The 21,102-nt window shown below is 41.6% G+C and overlaps 2 protein-coding genes across 5 annotated transcripts in view; both read right to left on the bottom strand.

The window, feature by feature from the left end:
- The window catches only part of GNA12 (G protein subunit alpha 12), a 33,544-nt gene extending 17,221 nt beyond the window's left edge, over positions 1-16,323 (bottom strand). The window contains exons 1-2 of the mRNA XM_081889299.1: positions 15,549-16,323; positions 1,516-1,731 (exon numbers count right to left, since the gene is read on the bottom strand). Coding sequence (XP_081745425.1) covers positions 1,516-1,731; positions 15,549-15,881 — 549 coding nt within the window. The 5' untranslated portion in view covers positions 15,882-16,323. The remainder of the gene's footprint in view (positions 1-1,515; positions 1,732-15,548) is intronic.
- The window catches only part of CARD11 (caspase recruitment domain family member 11), a 313,312-nt gene that overhangs the window by 160,112 nt on the left and 132,098 nt on the right, over positions 1-21,102 (bottom strand). For 3 of the 4 annotated variants that reach the window (XM_081889078.1, XM_081889081.1, XM_081889079.1), the window contains exon 25: positions 7,554-7,565. The exons of the other annotated variant lie outside the window; for it this stretch is intronic. The gene's annotated coding sequence lies outside the window, so the exon portion shown is untranslated. Of the gene's footprint in view, positions 1-7,553; positions 7,566-21,102 lie in introns of those variants that run through there. 4 annotated transcript variants of the gene reach the window in all.

Raw genomic sequence — 21,102 nt, 5'->3', positions numbered from 1 at the left:
GAATTATACCACCCAATCTCATTAATAAACCAAGACTACAAGATATTCACATCAATCTTGACTAACCACCTAAAATTTTTCCTACACAAATTATTAGTCCCATACCAGACTGGCTTCATCCCTGGTCGCAATATAACAGATCCCATCAGGAACTACTGAATCTGATTGAACACTACAAGGCAACTAAACTCCCACTGACAATTACGTCCCTAGACATCCTCAAAGCTTTTGATTGCTTAGAATGGAAATACCGGTAACTATTAGCAGTACTAACAAACATGAAATTTGGTCCCAACTTCTTACAAACCCTCTACTCCTAAGCCTCTACCATTTGGGTTGATACAAAAAATGCCAAAGAAAGTAGAAATTACAGGATCTGCAGAGAAAGCAATATATTCCTTTCATATCCAAGGGGGGGGGCACATACCAATTATCAAAGAATTCTTATTCTGTAGTTACTCTGCCAAAGATGACACAGACATGACAATGTAGCTGATATACACAATGAAGCTTTTGTCACCCAAAGACTTGCTTCCATAATACAGACAGTGGGACTTACCATGAGACACAGATGGGAGGAAGCTACTTAGTGTGCTTTAAGGGAGAAAGAGGGAAGCAGAGAAAATACCGCTATTGTACAATCCACCCACACAGTGCTAAAGGCTCAAGGTCCCAGGCAAGGATTCACAGCCAGAAACTTGATGCACTGTCTATAAAAGTAGAGTGCCTCAAGTGCTTAGACAGTGCTCCTGTGGTCCTAGACTCTTTCCATTAGGCAATTTGATTTGTTTAATATTTGCATTCTGCTTTTCCAACAACAAAAATGTTGAGCTCAAAGTAGCTCACAATAATCACAATAGCATTAAAAAACAACAAATATTGCAATCACTATATCAAACACAATAGCATATAAGGAAAACTACAAATTCATCAAAACCATTAATTCAATTCAATAAAGTCATACTAATTCATAATACTTCCCAATTTGGATTAGGAGGAGTTTCTGAGAGAGCATCACCATAAACTTGATGCTGTTAATGAAACTTTGCCTCAATTCACAAGTCACAGTAAACCATAATTCATGGCTGCCATGATGTGCCTCCTGAGCTGTTTGTTTCCCTATCATTAGCACACACAAGTTCACAAACCCCAATTTAGCATTATTTTAAAAATGGTGTGGTGTGAGCAAATTTTTATTCTGTGGTGCAGAGAAAAAAGTTTGAAAACCACTGCTTTAGATAAACTTAAAACTTGCTCTGAGTCAGACCTACCATTCTACTGAATATTTGCTACATAAAATTCTAGAAAGCCCTCTAAAACTAAAGATACTCACTAGGCTACTACCACTGCTTTATGGCCAAATTATGCTCATGCTATATGATACAAATGAATCCATATCAATTGTCATGTTGGGTGGAGCTGAGAGTTGAAAATGGATGGTGGCAATAATACTCTAGCCCACTTTCACCATGAACTGGTAACAAAGTAACAAAGAGTATGGTTTGGCATACTCACCAGCTGATATTCACTTCGACGGCTAAACGCCTCCTTGATCCCCGCATCCTTCCACAGGCAAGTCAGGGCAGGTACATACAACTGGAACGTAGAAGGCTCAATGGGCACCCCAGCTTTATTTTCAAAGGCCATTAGAAACATTCCATGCTTCTCATTCTCTGTATACTGCCAAGGGATCCCTAGTTTGTCCCGTGCATCGACTAGAACCCTGCAGCCCTAGAGGAACAGATAAATACACTTAGTGACCAAAGAAAAAACAATTACATTGAAGGAAAGAACTATATAAAATGAAGAATTGAAATGACACTTAAAACCAATCATTTTTTAAAATATACATATCTGGCTGTGATAAAATATGAGATGAAGTTAAAACACCTTTATTTAAGTGGCAGTCTGTCTTTGTGCTGTATCACCGCATTAGCTAATAGTAATGGCAGAAGTGAGGGCTCCTTACCTGCTCATCTTGCAGGAGGAGTCAGGAACATTTAGAAGCATCTCTATCTGCTTCACCTTCAGCTTCTACCCTCTTTTCCAGTTTATCTACACACCCTAGCCTGTCCTACTAGCCATTTTTCAACTATTGGCATCCCTGAAAAGGAAAAACTCTGTGCATACTCACATTAGGTGCCAGAATTTTGTGAAAAATAAACGGCCCCTTACACAGGTTATACGAACTCTTGAGTCAGGACTCTAACCAAGACCTTAGCTTTTGCTGAGGATAGAGGGAAGAGGCCTCTATGGTGTTCTGGCAAGCTTCAGGAAAGGTCTGAATTATGGAATCTTCTAGCAGTGTGCAGTTATGCGATTTCTGACCAGTCACTTCAATAAGTTTTTCTTCTTTACTAGTTACCGTAAATGCAACCCCCAATAAAATGTATTTGGATCACATACAGTAACAGCATTCCAAGCAGTAAGAGTTCACAAGTCCCGAAACCAATCTATTTCTCCTTGTAATAGATCAAGCCATGAAAATAAAAACCATGAGAAAGACTGTCAACTTGCTAGAACATGCAATGAACGATTTTGTATACAGAGGCAAAGCATCCTCATTTAGTATCCCCTAGAAACAATGCAATTCTTTCATACTGTGCAATTCCTTAAAAATACTTTCATTATGGACCCTTAGTCAAAGAGCACAGTACTTATCACAGATCTGAGTTGATATGATCAGTTAACATCAAAATTTGTTTTGTTGCCTTCTATTTATAAAAGACTTGCATTAAGCACATTTAACCTCAGATTTCAAACATCCATACCAGACTTCAATCTTCTAAAGAAGATTGAATAAGGGGGCTGATTAGAAAGCTTTAACTAAATATTTTCTTTTTATCCAAGCTTCACAGGCATTAATTTTCTCCCAATTTCTTTGCTTTTGGAAAGCAGGGAGACAAAGGAAGCCCAACTATAGAATCCTTAGTTGCAACTTCTGTTCATTATGACTAATGTCATTTTCTAAAATGTAGGCTTGTCTGCTGTAACCACACAAGGATTATAACAGTAAGCATTGCCCTACCCATATTTACTTTTTAAAATTTTACATGATGATACTTATTCAGGAGCTCTATTATCCCACCCGCCAAGCATCAACCTAAGAATTCATTCCTACAGTTAAGGAGTACACCCAAGAACTTTAATGCTGAAGATCAAGGATAAGAAACAAGCTTCAGTGCAAGATTTAGCAGTAAAATATCATGAAGAAGCAGGTTCAAGGCTGCTAAATTTAGCAATGTAGGAGAGTTGCAGCTTCTCCAGTATTCCAGCAGAAGGGCAGCTAATTAAAATTTTTCAACTATCCATTATCAGGTTGGACTCTTTCTAATGCAGTTTCTCTAATGTAAACACTGAGCCACCCTGAATGACTATTACTTCATCTCCATACAATTTAATCCTTCAGATAAACTGTTCAAAGAGCATGCATTCAACACAAAGCATAGTACAATTATTAAAAGCCTGTAAAAAGGAAGCTATGAACTCAAGGAATGCAGTTAACATTCTTTTTCACTGAACTGCAACTAAGAGTTTTAAAAACCTGCTCCCATTCTCAAGTATTTGGTTTGCCAACAACAATGTTTACTGTTTTAGCTGGGGTTTTCCATTTAAGAATAAATCAAAGGTGAAATGATGCAGACAAAAAGCAATTTTAAATTGTGAGGTCATTTTAAGGAGTTAAACCTTATCCCAATGCCCACCGCATAGACGTTTCTATTATGGGTAAGATGCATTACCAGAATGAAAGAGATTTAAAACAAATGTTAAAAGGCTAATCAAGCTATGAAACTCCCATTTTACTCTTCCAGAGCATTCTTTGCTACAACGTTAATGAACAGTACAAATGAGTATCTGAAGATATTTTGCATTACATACATTTGTATCCAGTTTGTAGAATGGTATGTAAAACAATAGAACAATTGCAAGAAAGCTATTAATATTGTAGCCATATTGTGCTTGCTACAGCCTATTATCTTCCACTTGCCTCTTAAATTGGGTTGCAAATATGTATGCGTCATCCCTGCCCATACAAGCTAGCTCTGACCTTTCACCTGCTAAGGCTCCAGTGTTCTAAAGTTCTTTAAACTCATCTAGATGCAGTCTTGTTTCACTCCAGCAGCTTTCAAATGGTTACCATTGCACAGCTGCAGCCCTTGCCTGAAAAATTTCCTACACTGGGGAATGAGATCATAATAGTTTCCTATCAGAACCATACTCGTTCTCTTCTTCTGTGGTGCTTGTTCTCATGGAGTGGCTGGTCTTTTTTATTTCACCCCTCTTCAAAATTATTTCCAGTAAGTGGTAAAGAGAAGTATAGCTCCCAGGTAGTCATTTTACGACCAATAGGGAATAATGGTATTTTGACTTATTTAAGTACAATGCTATAAATAGTGCTTCTAAGAGTTACAATATTACTTTGGGGATTTAAATCCAGTGTCCATCAATCAGCAATTCCTAAATTTTATGAATGTGTACACAGAACAAGAGGATGACGTGCATTCAACACCTACCTGTTGCCTTACATTTCACAAAAACTAATCCTAGTCCCTAAATCAAAGCTTTCCTGAGCAACCACTGCTAGTATTCTGACAACTTGTTCACAACTTGCCTACACAAATCTGTACTGGCAGATTTAAAAGTTTGATATCGTACTAGTGGGGAGTGCCCAGTGGTGTCTAGGTATTTATAGAAACAAAAATAAAGCTTTTGTATTAAAATTTTAAAAAGTGGAATCTGTGACTTTGGACCTGTTATGCTAAAAACTGGGGAAACTAGTGTTATGTTTTGGTCTGCCAACTTGATTCAAAATGGCACCTGGCATCCAAACATCACTGAAGACTGCTGCCCCCACCTAAAAAAACCCTAATGATGTTTGGCAAAGGTATCTCCTGAGGTGTCCAAATGTATAGAACAGACAGACATACAAACCACTTTCCAAATATGCAGTAGATTAACAATCACATTCACATAAACATAAGGACTGGACAGTAGCTAACGTTTCTCATTCTGCTGCCCATAACATTTGTAAGTCATCAGTGTCTTTTTTTAAAAAAAATATTATTTATTTATTTTTCCCTTACTGTAAGTTGTCTTGGGGTCAGTCTGCTATCAGACAGAAAGGCAGGATATAGAAATATATATAATACGTTGTTCTTCTGTTGATGCATACTCTGTAGTGCTTATGGTCATGTACCAAAAAGGGAATGACAAGCAAATCCAGTTTAAGGTGAATGGTAGATCACTGGCTCCCCTCAAAGAAGCTCAACAACTTTGGCTGCCCTGAACCTCCACAAAAGGTCTGGAGAGTGAAAACAAGAGAATGGGCCTTTTCTGTCATGGCTCCCCATTTTTGGAATGCTTGCCTGATGCCTTTGTTACATATCTTTAGGCTCCAGGCAAATATTCCTTCTGTCTCAGGCCTTTGGCTAATTAAACAATCAACCAACAGTATTTTAAACTAGGGTGTGTGTTTGTTACTATGTTGTGTATACATTTTTGTGTTTTTATATTGTAAATATGCTTGGATGTTATCCTTGACTGAACAGCAGCATTTTTTTTTAGTAAATAATAATAAACACAGTAAACTGATATATGTGTACAGTGACCAATTTTAGTTAGAATTTCTGCTCATTTAAAAGCAAACCACTTTCTCTGACTCTCATGCTTCAGAGCCAGTATGGGGATTAAAAATAGGGTAAGATTCCATAACTCAACCTGACCTTTGGAATAGGCAGAAAAAAGAACTAGTAACTACGTACGTATTAAGAAAATATCTGCAAACTTTGTATTAAGAAGATGTCTGCAAACTTGACATGAAGGCTGGCAACATTAATCCCGCCATGTGGGAGTCCATTGTAGACAACCACAGTGCCTGGATACAAGTCAGTCAGGTTGTGTATCCACAGCAATGACCAGTGGAGAAATGACCATTGGGAGGAGTGAAGGAATCCCATGGTGCATCTGTACCAATGAAACTGGATACGAACTTAATTTGTTCTGGAGGTTCATTCTTAACCTGAAACTGTTCTTAACTAGAGGCGTGCTTTTGCTAATGGGGCTTCTTGCTGCTGCTACGACACCGGCACACGATTTTTGTTCTTATCCTGGGGCAAAGTTCTCAACTCGAAGTAACTCTTCCAGGTTAGCGGAGTAACCTGAAGCGTTTGTAACCTGAGGCAGTTGTAAGTAGAGGTTCTACTGTACGTTCATCTGCCCCAGCTGCAATAAAGCATGTCTCATCTATATTGGTCTCTACAGCTGCAGCAGGTGATGTAACTCTTCAATGGTTTGACTTTACCCCTGATGGCACACTCTTCCATCATCTCTCAAGACAGATGCCAACTGCAGGTATTATAGAAAAAACCCACCCAACTGCTTCTCTAAAAACATGCATTTTATCAGCATAATACTCTCAGGGCAGATTATTTCATGTGCTACTCTTGAGCTCCAAAGTCACCACCAACTTCAGCACTAAATATTAAGTAAATAACATGAATATTTTAAAAATACAGACCTTTTAAGATATGCTAACAGTTTCTCCTAAACATTTGCGTCACATTTGACAAGATTATGGGAAGAAGAGCCTAGAGATTTGGTACACGGGAGAATATAGTGTTTATATATTACAAACCCTATATTTAGTGCTGGGCAGCAGCCTGGATGCATTAATACCGTTAATGAAAATATTGTCATATCGCAGCATCCAGGATGCATGTTCTACTATGATTTTTAGGAGGCCAGTAGAAATTCTTAACCTTATTGGCATGGGAGAAAAGTAACTAAAATGGTTCCATTTTGCTGCCTGAGGAAACCTGTCCAACACACTTCAAACATACATCATCTGGCCTTTATGAGTCTTGCAAACACAAAATCAAAGCAAAGAATCTTAAATATTTCCATATATTTCATCATTCATTCAAATGCTGCTATTCCCCAGGTGAGTAGTATAAACATCAAGATTTGTATACAGAGTTAAAAGACTAAACACATGAACAAAATACAATGCCCTTTACTTAGCCTACAGGAACTTAACAAACCAATCTTTGTATTTGTAACTGCAGTTATGTCTGTAAACTATAATACGACTCTCTGTCTCCAAGTAAATCCAATGAAAGGGAGAAGGGATTTTGAGAGTTGTCTTAATGCAAACAAAAAAATGATGGTTGGACTCTGGGAGATGCAAACTGATTAGAGCTACTTATTAGAAGTGCCCCAAACATCCATGATCAGGATTATAATCAATATTACATTGTATTACAACTGAATAGATCCAACACAGAATTTGTGCAATAGTTGTTAAAGTGTTCAGACTGAAATTGCAGGACTAGAAAAGACCTTAGAAATGCCTTACTTTAAGAGAGAAAAAACACTGAATATTTAGCTTCCAAAGCATATTAAACTTTCCCAGGTTAGAGTTACACTTCTTACTCTTAAACACCTGGCAGCAGGGGTGGGAAACTTTTCTACAAACATTAACACTGGGATACCTATTTGGACATATATCAATCTGCAAGTATAGATTAAGATGGATGTACTGATGTTTGTTGTATTGTGAATGTGAGCTGTTTTTTCTTCTTTTGCCCCCCCTTTAATAAATTTGCAATTAAAAAATCAATTGTAGTTAACTAAGAGAGCTATAACCTGCAAACAAAAACATCAACCTCATTACCAGATTTCTAGAAGACTGTACCTGCCAAGGTAGCATCTTTTTTAAAGAAAGGATGCGAGGAACAAGTCAGGATCTTACAGGTTTTCCAGCCTAGCCTCTATCCCAGAACATCAGAGGAAAGCATTATTAAGCATCACCTCACAACCATCGCTCTACCAAGGAAAGAGTCAATTCTTTAAAAGCAAGAGTTCATCTGGAAGACATCAAGACCCATTGTGTATCTTCAAGGAGTGTTTTATAACAATAGTTAAGTTTTACAGTACTATGAATGCTAAGAACTATGTTTTATACAAATTGTTATTTTACTATGAAGAAAGAATTATTTACTACTAAATGGTGATTGTATTCATTAGCATATGTCATAATGCATTTTGTGTTTTAATAGAATAGTAATAATAATAATAATAATAATGACTCATGTTCACACAGTGAGGTTTGACTGTTTTCTCTTCAAAAGGGAAGTTCCTCATATTTCATGACAAACCACTTTGGAAATTACTGAAATTATTCAAAGCTAACTATTATGCAGGATAGGGTGGTGGTGGAAAGGAAGGGGCTACTAAGGAAAATAGAGAAGGATTGTCTTGGCTCTTGGGTATGCAGAAGTACAGGTAGTTGAGGAATTCTTCAGACTGTGGCAATTCTTGTTGAAATTTATGGCTCTACAAGTTCAGGCATTTCAGAGGAACAGTGCAGTCCTTACCAAGAACACTACACACATGATGATAAACCCATATGGAAATAAACCAGATTTCAGCTCCTAAGGTTACACACTGCCAGCTGACCACCAAAGCAACAACAGCTGACTTTTGTTAGTCCAAAGGCTGCATTTGCTGATGACTTTGATCTAGCAAGTTAAATTAAAGTCAACTTTAAAACTGCACTGGAGAGTAAGGTCCATTGAACAGAGGGATTTACTTCCAACTAACCATTTATACAATAGTACTGCATGAGTCATGTGATTGTCAGATGTGCTAATTTAGGTGTTTTATATACTTTTCTATTCCAGGTGGATATACTGAACTAATAGAGTCTGTGTATTCCCAACACTAGCGCTTCTCATAAAAAATTGCCCTGAAGTTTAGCCTTGGTTAACAAGCAAAACCATCATTAACCAATGACTATTTACTTAAGCCAAAGCAAAACTGATGTTTGGGAAGCCTGCCCCATAAAATGCTAGGAAAAGCTACGACTCTAAACCATTGCCTGCACTAAATGGAAAAGTAAATTTTGGATTAGGGGCTTACATTCAGCATTTTGTTAACTGTGTGTCTTCTCTGTAATAGAAAGATTTTAAAAAGACAGGATGATACCAGAAGAGTTTCAAAAACAAAAATAATCTAAATGATATGCAAGTATTTCCATTGTTTACTAATTGCAAGTATTACCTTGGCGTATGAATGCATTTCTATAATCTGTATTTAACACCTAAGAAATAGGGAAGGTTTCAATAATTGGTTACTCATGATAAAAAATGATGTTCTAAAATGGTAACATAAAAAATTGAATTTGATTTAATTTTTAAGCTTAGCTTAATATGTTTCTCTTCTAAAAAGAAACCTGGTTTAATATGAACTTAAATTCAAATTTATAATGTCATGAAACTGAATTTATGATCCCTTCATGAAATAGTGCTTTTCTTTGAAGAGAAAGAATGAGGAAGAAAACATCTTCATCAGTCATTACAAGATTTAGGTTGGTAGCCGTGTTGGCATGAAACAGTCGAAATATATATAAAAAATAAAAAATTACCAAGAACAAACTTAGTTGGTCTCTAAGGTGCTACTAGTCATTACAAGGGTACAAGTACAGTACAAGAGTTCATATATTATGGTTTGATACTGTGCATCAATTAGCAAGTCATTTTAAGCACTAGAATCCAGGTGACGATATCTTATATCTCACCAGGATCACCCACTGAGTTCATGCAAATTACCTTGCATTTCTGTTTTGTGCCCAGTTACCTGAGCTCTGTGTTGTGTTCAATTCCGAAACTATATGTAGTATGGACATTAATTTACCATAAAGTGGAATAACACTGTTTTGTTCCATATACATCACTACTCCCTTCTACACCAAGTATTACCTGGGTGTATGAATGCATTTCTATAATCTGTATTTAACACCTAAGACATGTTACAGCCCTATTTTATGCATATTTCCCTGGAAGGGAGTTCTAATTTGTTTGGTGGGACTGGCTGCCAAATAAGGATGCACAGGATTCAAAACTTAGCTTTCAAGTAAGCATTCTTGCTTAGAATTCTTTCATGTGCATACACCTTATCTGTAAGCAAACATAATTCTATAGTACATAAGAATTTTGCTGAAGAGTTACATAATGGCTCTATTTGGCTAAAAACTAATACAGTCTAATTGTTACAGTAACCAGGCAAAACATATGCTTGTTAGGGAAGTGTGGATTTATAAGTGGGCAACTGGATTTAAACTGGGTTTTTTCTTCTTAGTGATTTAAATCAATCCATCCACTCACTTTTAAGTTATGTTTTCTCTATATGGATACACATTTCATCACTTTTCCTAACCTCAAGATTACAAACCCTCTTCTTGGCTGTCAAATGGAAGCACATATAAAATCTGTGAAAGTACTAGAACAGCAATATTTTCTTTGACAATGACATATGGCCATTCAATTCAAAAAGGCTGCATTTTTTAACAGAAACAGCAACTATTTTCAAACCCTGAAGAGCATAATACAAACACCTATCTTCTTTACACAAAGTCATTAAAATATCACAATAAATAATTGTGCAATTAATCTTAATGAGGTAAATGAAAATGAAATTTCCCTAGAAGGCCTAAATGCTACTGTACTGCTTGCTAAAGTGAAATACTTCACAGGTTCTCTTCTAGGGTTTAATGTTAGGGACAATATTGATTAATAGTTCAGTGAATTCAGTAAAAATGCAGAGTGTCAGCAACAGAACCACATAGGTTTTTTTCCTTTTAAAAAGAGCCATTAAAAAATAACAATAAATGCTCAGTTACATGTTCGCTTAGGACAGTGGACACATCCAAATCCCATTAGTCAGCACACACTTGTATGTTCTAAGAGCAACTGAAAAATGTATCACACTTGCCACTTGACCCAGTGGTCTTATAAAAAATAACAATTCTGATATGAAACTACAGAACTCCAATGTTCATTGTCATAAGCACAGTCTTAAAAGGCAAACACTACATCACACCATGTCAGAATACACAATTTTTGCTTTTATAATACCAATACAATAGCTCACAACCTGATAATGCTCTTGCACATGACTTCTCTAACACAAATTCTCTTCTGGAAAGATACTATACTCCTATCCACTTGCATGTTACCAGCAGAAATTCAGTGCCACATCCACAGTTCCTCACATTTCTGTGCCTAAGTCACAAGCAGACAATAATACAAGGTGATGTGAGAAGATCAAGATGTGCCTGTACCAAAGGGCACCGCCTTCATTAACTCCAGGATGACAACTTCTCCCTCCTTGTCCTACTGAAGGGTTTCTAAATCCACTCATTTAAAGCTACCCTTCAGTCCACTGCTGTATCTGAGCATGAATGCACCTTCTTTCATTTTACCTTTTCCCTGTTTCCTCTTCAACTGTTCAGTCCTCATCCTCTTATTTCTTACAGCTAAACTATGTTGATGGGTTTTAAAAAGCTGAGTATTATTTCTAGTTTAAACCAGTCCTTCATAAGGTCTTCTTCCCATTTATAACCTCCTTTAGCACAGCAGTCAATGAACCACCCATCTTGCAGCTTATTGTGATTACTTGGTTTCAGATACAATTTGCCCACAATAAGATCATGAACACATTTCTCAGAGCAAATTTATATCCTTATTTCCAAGTAGGGGCTTGTTTTTCAAGGGCTGTGTAACATTCAAGAACACTGTGAGCATTACCACAAACATACTAGTAATATTGTGGCAAAGAAGAAGAAAACCAACTTCTGCAACACCATAAAAACTAACATGTTTATTATTGTATTAGTTTGTAGAGAAGAACATCTGATAAAGGAGGTTCTTGGCAATGAAACCTCATACTATAAAGAATTGGTTGTGTACGGCAGCAGAGCTTTTTTAAATGAACCTAACAAATAATGCATCTCTTCGGAAGCATCACAGTATAGTTGTCAAAACCAATAGCCTAGAACCTGCTTGCAATATTCAGGTTTATATTGTCTGTACAACAGAAAATGTGGATTCCTGGTATTTTTAAAGGAAAGTTTTTAACCCTGAAGGCTGAGGAGCAATATCTAAAAACAAGTCTGTGCAGTTGGCAGGGTGTGCATATCTTGCTGAGTTCCTTGTTCCTCCAACTCTACACCTCTCCTCTTTACTTACTAGTATATATTCTAAGACAGCAATGTGTGCAAATGGCTAAATTTGAGTTGAGTTGAATTTGTTCTGAGGAGGCCAGTGTGGACATACTGAGTCCACATACCATAGGTTCAACACCTGTTATTCTAGATGTCATTTTAATACATTGCAATTACCAAGGTCAGCTTCAGTGACCCTTCTAACCAGGTTTGCAAACTGTAATTTAGAGCATTGCACAATCAGCAAGAAGTCTGGTACATATACAATTCTAAGCAGAGCTAAGCTCAAAAAATAGAAGGGAGAGGGAGTTCTCACATAAGAGGAGAGATAAATAAGCTTACTTTCCCATGGTTAAAAACTGGACTGGCACAGGTGTAACTCTGCCCAGATTAATAACTCCTTAGCTCACTTTAGCCACACACGTGCATTTTCATTCAACTCTAAACAGAGATGGGCAATTTTCATCTATTTCATTTCAACACGTACATTAATGGTGACCTGTGGATTTTTATCCATGTCAATGACAAAACAAAGAATAAGAAAGCAGCCAATATTCCACATTCTGTCACTCTTGGAAACACGGATGCTGGAAGAGGACACTGACTGTCACAACTCCTCAAATATGCAACTCCTTCCCCATAGAGGTATGCCAAGGATTGTCATTATATAGCCATTTGCGGGAGATACATTTCCTTATCCTGGCTTTCAACATTTAAGTAGTATGAATTCTGTGAGATCATCTATATTGTCTGAGGTACAGTCTTCAGTTTGTTTTAAATTGTTTTATTGAATTTGAATATGTTTTGCTTATATGGTGGTAAGCTACACTGGAACTGTGTGATGAAGGGTGTGTAAACTCCTTTCCAGGGAGTCTATATACTTGGTGATGGCATAAGTTTCTATCATCCCATCCTCCATTTCCAGAAACCTGGAACTGGGCCCTTCTCTCCTCCATGTCAGTCTCAGGAATTTAGGCAGGAAGGTTACACCAAGAGGTAATGGAGAACACCATTACTTCTCACACCTGGACATACCACAAAGGGAAATCATGTAATCTGCACCTCCCACATAATTCCAATTGAACAACAGACAATCAAAACATTGAAACACAGCCATAATCCAGGAGGTGCGGGACAGGGCTATTCAGGATACATAGGGGAAAGAGGGAAGAAATGAGAACTGGAACACTGAGAGAAGTTGGCTTCCAAATATTGGTCTTACAGGACTATTTCAAGAACGGTTTGCACAACACAGTAAGCTAAACTGTGGCTCACTGGGACCGCACAAATACATGGTCTTCCAGAGACCTTGCAGTTTTTCTTTGCTCCTTCCCCAGTCCTTTTTTGTTCCTACTCTGAACTAAGTAATGGTTTGGTTTACCATGTTATCCAAACCGGGACTTATGGTTATGCTCACTAACCATGAGCTGCAGCCAACAATAAACCATGGCTAGCAATGAGAGAGCTTAACCATAAGTCCCGGTTTGGATGACATGCTTAGCTCTGTGAGGAGTAAAGCAGCTGTGAGCTTCTCTCTGGGAGTCCATATGTTTACGCAGTCCTGGTAAGATATGGTTTGGCTTATCCTTTTGTGTCAACCAACCCAATGGATACAAAGTTGTAGGAAGCATTGCAGGGGATGGACTAGGTTACTCTTTGGGTCCCTTCTAACTTTATAATTCTATGATTCCAAGTACAGTGGTAGCAAGAATACTGTTCCAAGAATAATTCAAATAAATTATAGAAAACAGACTACTTAGGAAAAGCAAGATGATGCCACCTAGCATAACACTGGCAGCCCATCTCTGGTATCACCTCCCCCTTACACAACTCCACCCATCACCTAGCTCTCCTACCTTACAGGATCATTGTAAAGTTGAACTGGATGTATATGAAGCACATACATGGACGTGTGAGGGAAAGTAGCACACAGTGGTACCTCGGGTTAAGTACTTAATCCGTTCTGGAGGTCCGTTCCTAACCTGAAACTGTTCTTAACCTGAAGTACCACTTTAACTAATGGGGCCTCCTGCTGTCGCCGCACCACCGGAACCCGATTTCTGTTTTTATCCTGAAGCAAAGTTCTCAACCTGAAGCACTATTTCTGGGTTAGTGGAATCTGTAACCTGAAGCGTATGTAACCCGAGGTACCACTGTAATAATAATTTTATTATTATGACTTGACAGGCTGCCTTCCATATATTCCTCCAGTTTATTTTATTAAATATAGTTACAGCACAGTTTCTAGTTATTAATCAAACCATTCAAAGCAACACACAATTCCACCGCCAGCTTCTCATCTCCTACCTTACAGTGTTATACACTGTAACTGAGGGAATACAAAACACACTACTTTCCCTCAGAATCAATGCACACTAAACAGAATGCATAACAGCCTCACCACACTCATTCCACCCATTGTCTGGCTCCATCTCACAGGGCTGTAGTAGGGTTTATACAATTGTATGAGAAGTGCTGGCACTCTTTTCCCCAGTCATCTGCTTCAGTATGCCTTACACTCCCATTTTATTTCAACCTACTTATTCAGGGCATTCTGTACACCACTCAAAACAGCATTCCTAAGTCAATGCAAAACTTTGGACCTCCAGATGTTGCTGGACTCCAACTCTTATCATCCATACCTATTGGCGATGCTGGCATTAGAAAAGCTTTGCTGAAAATTGAATCATCATCATCAGGCCAAGGGCCCAGCTAGTCCAGCCAGTGGCGTAGCGTGGGTTGTCAGCACCCGGGGCAAGGCAAGTAATTTGTGCCCCCTAACCTGTGGATTGCGCCCCCTAACCCTAACCCCCAGATGTTGCGCCCGGTGCGGCTGGCACCCCCCACGCTACGCTGCTGAGTCCAGCATCCTCTTCTCTCAGTGGCCAACCAGATGCCCCAATGGCAAACATGCAAGCAGAACCTGAACATAAGAGCCCACTCCCCTCCTGTGTTTTTCAGAAACTGGAAGGACTGTGCAGCCAAAGCATGGCCATTATGGCCAGGAGCCACTGACAGCCCTTTCCTCCCCCACTGATTTGTCTAAACCACTTTTAAAGCCAGGCAAAATTGGTGGCCATCTCTGGCTGCAGTGGGAGTGAGTTCTGCAGGCTGCCAATGCGTCACATAAAGAATTTGACCCGACTCTCCCAACGTCCAGGACATGGGAGGCCAGGACATGGGAGGCCAGGACATGGGAGGCCAGGGTTCAAATCCTGCCTCTGCAAGGAAGCACGCTGGGTGATCTCGGCCCTGTCATCGTCTTCCTGTCAACCTAAACCTACTTCCGGGGGTTCTTGTGAGGGGACCCTGCACACCCCCTTGAGAGGGAAGCTGGGATACAGAGGGGGCAGGCAAGCCAGCAAGCAAACCAGCCCAGCTGTTTCCAAAAGGACCCCCCTGCCCTGAAGGCTCAAGACACGTCACGAAAGGAAAAACTGGACGAGGAGGGATGAGGAAAAGCAAAGCCACTCCCTCCTAAGTATATGCCATTTTTTGAAGCTTACCCCCCCCCTTTTTAAATCTTTCTCCCCCTTCCCCCGCTCACCTTGAGGGCGTTCTCGTAGATGGTGGCCCTGAACTCCAGCAGCGCCTTCTGGTCGAACTCGCGGCCGTGGATGATGCGCATCTGCTTGAGGAAGGTGGACTTGCCGCTCTCGCCGGCGCCCAGCAGCAGGATCTTGACCAGGCGCCGCACCGAGCGCCGCTCGCGGGCCAGCATCGCGTCGATCTCGCGGCTGCGGCGCCGGGCCTCGCGCTCCGCGTCCCGCCCGCCTTCCTTCCCCGATTCGCCCGGCGGCGGCGGCGGCCTCTCGCCCCGGCCCGACGCCGCGTCGGCCGACAGGAGGCAGCGGCTCAGGGTCCGCACCACCCCGGACATGGCAGGCCGCGGAGAGAGGAGGAGGACGACAGAGGGCGGCGGGCTGAGGAGGCGTCAGGCAGGGGAGCCGCGGGGGCCGCTCTCGGGCCTCGGGCCACGACGGCGGCGGCGGCGGAGCTAGGAGACCACCGGCCCGCCCATCGCCCCTCCTCACCCGGCGGCGGAGCTGAGGGCGCGGCCCGCCGCGGTTGGCGGAGGGAGGAACCGGCCGCCGCCGCCGCCGCCTCAGCAATTCCCCTCAGAAAAAGGCTCCTCTGCCCTCCCCCCCCCGTCAGAAAAGGGCGGGAAAAGGAGCCCCTCGCGCGCCCCTGCACCCTCAACCGTCACTTTCCGGCCGTTGGTCTTCCCTCAGGAGGGAGGGGCGGGGGGGGCAAACAGCGGGGCGACTCGCTCTGCCTTCGCTCCCACCGCCCGACTCGCCGCCGCCGACTCTGGCCCGCCCCGCCCACTTTCTTCCGCACGCCCACCAGGCGGAGGGGCGGGGGGGAGGGCGGGCGGACGCCCTCTCTCAGCTCAATGGGAGAGAAGCATCTCTCGCAAAGTAGCCTCTCATTGGGAGAGACCTATGTCGCTCCAAGCCGGTCGGTGGTTGTTTTTTTTTTTACCCCTGTCGAGTGAGCTCGCTCTGGATTGCGGGGCGGGGACTTTGTAAAGAAAAACCCCGAGAGATTTATGTGGGGGGGAAGAGGCGGGGTTAGACGCCCCCGCCGACCAATAAGAGCCGTGGCGAGGGAAGGGAGGGGGAAGGGGTTAAAAAAAAAAGAGGAGACAGGAGGAGGAGCTCCGCCCCTTCAAGGGAGAGGTAGTGGGAGGAGTTTTCCCATGCTGAGAATGGCAGGGAGGCTGACGGCTTCGCTCATTGGATGGGGCGTTGGAGTGACGTCAGTTGGGAAAAACATGAATGGGAAAAGAGGAAGAGGGCGGTGCTCGTAGAGAGATGCGCTCGAGGGGGCGGGGATAGCAACCCCCTGCTAAGAGACAGGAAATGCAGAGCAAGAGCAACCTCTAGAGATGTCTGTCCGGCGTCTTCTGGAATATAGGGCAAGATGTTGTAATGATCTGTATGTTTTAATAATGTTTTAATGTTTTAATAAATCTCATGTTGTAATGATCTGTTGTTGTTGTTGTTTAGTCGTTTAGTTGTGTCCGCCTCTTCGTGACCCCCTGGACCAGAGCACGCCAGGCACTCCTGTCTTCCACTGCCTCCCGCAGTTTGGTCAGACTCATGTTTGTAGCTTCGAGAACGCTGTCCAACCATCTCGTCCTCTGTATGTTTTAATAAATCTCATGCCTATATAAGCACGTGTTTTTTATATTGTGTTTTTATGATGTGAACTACCTTGAGATCTATGGATAAAGGGCGACATACAAATTTAATAAATAAGAATAATAAATCACACACACACACATTCTACCAATGTTTCCTTGCTTTTTAATCCTAGAATTGTAGAGGCATACCAAGGGCCATGTAGTCCAACCCCCTGGAATGACTACTAAAGCATCCCTGACAGGTGGTGATGACTGCTACGCCCCCCACCCCCAAATGTTTTATTATATTTGTTTCTATTTTAGCCGTAAGATGCCTTGAGTCCCTTTCAGGGAAAAAGACAGGTTATAAATGAACACAGCAATGATATAGGAAGCCTCCAAATCTACAGGGCCGCCTTCAATACCTGCTGCCCTTCCAGATGTTTCGGGCTACAACTAGGGTTCCTGTGAGCTGTAGTCCAAGGGAGCCTGTGTGGTGTAATGGTTAGAGTGCTGGGCTGTGAGCTGCAAGTTGTTGTTGTTTAGTCATTTAGTCGTGTCCGACTCTTTGTGACCCCATGGACCAGAGCACGCCAGGCACTCCTGTCTTCCATTGCCTCCCACAGTTTTTTTACTGTATACTCACATATATGGGAGGAAGTAGAGCATGCAAGTTTCCAAGGCCATACTGCCTCCCATTGAACATTTGTTATTTCCCCTCCCAGATCTGGTTCTGATCAGTGCCGAATTTAGGTATAAGCTAAACAAGCTATAGCTTAGGCCCCACTCTCTTGCCCCCCCCATATACTTCTTCTTAATTGTATTTCACTATTAATGTTGTTGTTGTTGTTTAGTCGTTTAGTTGTGTGACTCTTCGTGACCCCCTGGACCAGAGCATGCCAGGCACTCCTGTCTTCCACTGTCTCCTGCAGTTTGGTCAGACTCATGCTGGTAGCTTTGAGAACACTATCCAACCATCTTGTCCTCTGCCGTCCCCTTCTCCTTGTGCCCTCCATCTTTCCCAACATCAGGGTCTTTTCCAGGGAGTCTTCTCTTCTCATGAGGTGGCCAAAATACTGGAGCCTCAGCTTCAGGATCTGTCCTTCAGTGAGCACTCAGGGCTGATTTCCTTCAGAATGGAGAGGTTTGATCTTCTTGCAGTCCATGGGACTCTCAAGAGTCTCCTCCAGCACCATAATTCAAAAGCATCAATTCTTCAGCAATCAGCTTCTTTATGGTCCAGCTTTCACTTCCATACATCACTACTGGGAAAACCGAAGGCCTGGGTTCAAATCTCCACTTTGTTAATGGATAAATCTGAGGGCTCCCTTGGACAGGAAAGAAGGACACCAGCCAGGAATACCCGAGCAAAACAGCAGCCAGTAGGCTTGGTCTTTATTGAAGACTGTCTTGACAGGACTCCCACCTGCCACAAGGTGGAACAAGATAGAAGCCCCGTACAAAAGTGAACCCAAAATTTCATTAGCTGCTAATCCCCATGTTACACCCCCCAAACTACATCCCTAATACATCATGGTTACATCATGTAAGGGGAGGTCTGGTGGCGGTAATCTGAGCATCCTGGGCCCTGCCACATTCCTCCCCTTGCCCTCCACCAAACACCCATCAAGTGTAACAAAAGAGATATTTTAAGTTCCCTGTTTCCCAGCCAAGTTAATCACACCCTTTTGTCTTCATCTGGGTTTGGCATAGAAATTCAACAAACAATAAATATGTTCTAATCCACGTTAGTGGTTATGAATATGGGGCTAAGGAACATATTCACCCCTGATTAGCTAATCCAGAGTAATGGAGTGTGATATTTTGATGCCTGCTTGAAGAGCAGGTAGTATTTTGTCAACCACAGTGTGTTGCTTTCTATGTAACCCCTCCCCACCCCGAACAGGGAATCTCCATGCAGGAAAAGAAATGTGCTCCACAAATGGCATGCAGAAAGCTTTCTGTCTCTTTAACACACAATAAACTCTTTCAAGGCAGTCTCCCTTTGTGGTCATGTACAATGCATGCTGCCTCCTCCAGTATCTCTAGAAATCTACCATCTCATCTGTCAGGTGCCACAATTTCTGTAGGAAAAAAAAGATGAAGACTTCTGGAAACAAAATACACCCTTATATCCAGGATCAAAGAGCACTCCAAAGCAGCCTTTTATATATGGGAAAGTTCTTTCGCACTAGTGCTAGTGTAATGAAAGATCTCTGCACAGAGAACCTGGTAAACCTGTATAATGAGCAAATATACTGAAGTTCTGCCATCACTCTGTTCAAAAAAGAGCAGCCCAAATGACCAGAGGATTCAAGGATCTTCCCTGAAAATAAAGGCTGAGACTTTGAGACTTTTAAGGGGTTTTTTTTGGGGGGGGGGAGAAGCAACCAAGTGGGGCACGAAATAGGTAGAAATAAACACAAGAAGCAGAGGGACATATTTCATCCTCTCGTGATTCCAGAACTGAAGCTCACCCAGTGAAACTTACTAACAGTAGATTTGGGCAGACAAACAAAAGCCATTATTCACATGGCGTGTGATTCATCTGTGGAATCCATTGCCACAAGACACAGAGATGGCCACTCTGCATCTTGTGGCAATGGATTCCATAGGCAGATTACACATACTGTGATGCTACACTTTGTTTTAGCCAAGGGAAGAGAGAGAGAGAGAGAGAAGAGAGGATTGTTGGAGCTGTAGGGGGTTAAAGGAATTCCCAGAAAAACTGGGGGCTGTGTTTTACAATACTGTGAATCCTTCTATTTTTCTCTTATAATTATTCCATTCCTTCACCCCTCTTTTTGATAGCTGAAGCCCTCGTGTCTCCAACCATCTTCGAGCTGAATGAATTTTTATGCAAAAGTAACGAGATGCTGAAATCTCTGAAAACAGATGGATTTTGTTATCGTCTAAGCCCCCAAGGAAAATGATCTCCTCCAAAAATAGAGAGGTGGCATTAAATTTCAAATATAGATTACCGGTATACACCTTCCAAATTGTATTGTTTAAATGCCAGATGGAGCGGATGTAAGAGAAGAGGAAGATATCACCATATGTGGTGGCAGTGCCCAGCAGCACAAGATTTCTAGGTAAATCTCTTTCAAACAGTACCAGGAGACTCTTTCAGGTGGTTCGTAGTCTGGTGAGGACTCCAAAATCTCCTGTGATGACTTTACAAAGTTCTTTGCAGATAAAATAGCTCAGCTTTGGAAGAAGGTAGACTCCACTGTGGGGGCAGGGCTGGACTGGGCAAGTGTCAGAGCTCTGCCTAGCTAGGTTGTATGGGGTCAATTCCGACCTGTAACCTCTGAGGATGTGGACAGGTTGCTTGTATGAGTGAAACCGACCACCTGTCTTCTTGATCCTTGCCCATCTTGGCTCATAAAAGCGATCCAGGTAGGGCTTGGGCAAAGGGCTTTGTGGGGTGGTGAATGCTTCCCTCTGTGAGGGAGCCTTCCCAGACTCCCTTAAAGAAGTGATTATTAAACCGCTTCTTAAAGAACATCTTTGGACCTGACCATTATGGCCAATTATCACCCAGTCTCAAATCTTTCATTCTTGGGCAAAGTAATTGAGCGGGTGGTCGCTGAACAACTCCAGGCACGTCTGGAAGATGCGGACCATTTGGATCCACCCTTTCTGCTTGGTAAGATGCCTGTTGTAACAACATGCCAAATATATATATATATATATATATATATATATATATATATATATAGCCTGTATGAAAAATGTGAGCCCAATATATATTTGCTACCTAAAGAGCAGCTCAAATGCTGCCTCCCTTCTTTGCTAGGGACAACTCATTTTTTAAAAAAATTCAAACACCCTGCATTCATGTCTCTTCACACACAAAAGGGCATGACCAGCCCTGTATACGAAACGGTAATGTTTCTGTAGGCTTCATCAATAACATAGGTAGGCAAACTAAGGCCCAAGGGCCGGATCTGGCCCAATCGCCTTCAAAATC

Source organism: Podarcis melisellensis (genome assembly GCF_964234715.1).
Source record: "Podarcis melisellensis genome assembly, chromosome: 14".
In the NCBI taxonomy this organism is placed as follows: Eukaryota; Metazoa; Chordata; class Lepidosauria; order Squamata; family Lacertidae; genus Podarcis; species Podarcis melisellensis.
This window is presented reverse-complemented; position numbering and strand designations above follow the sequence as displayed.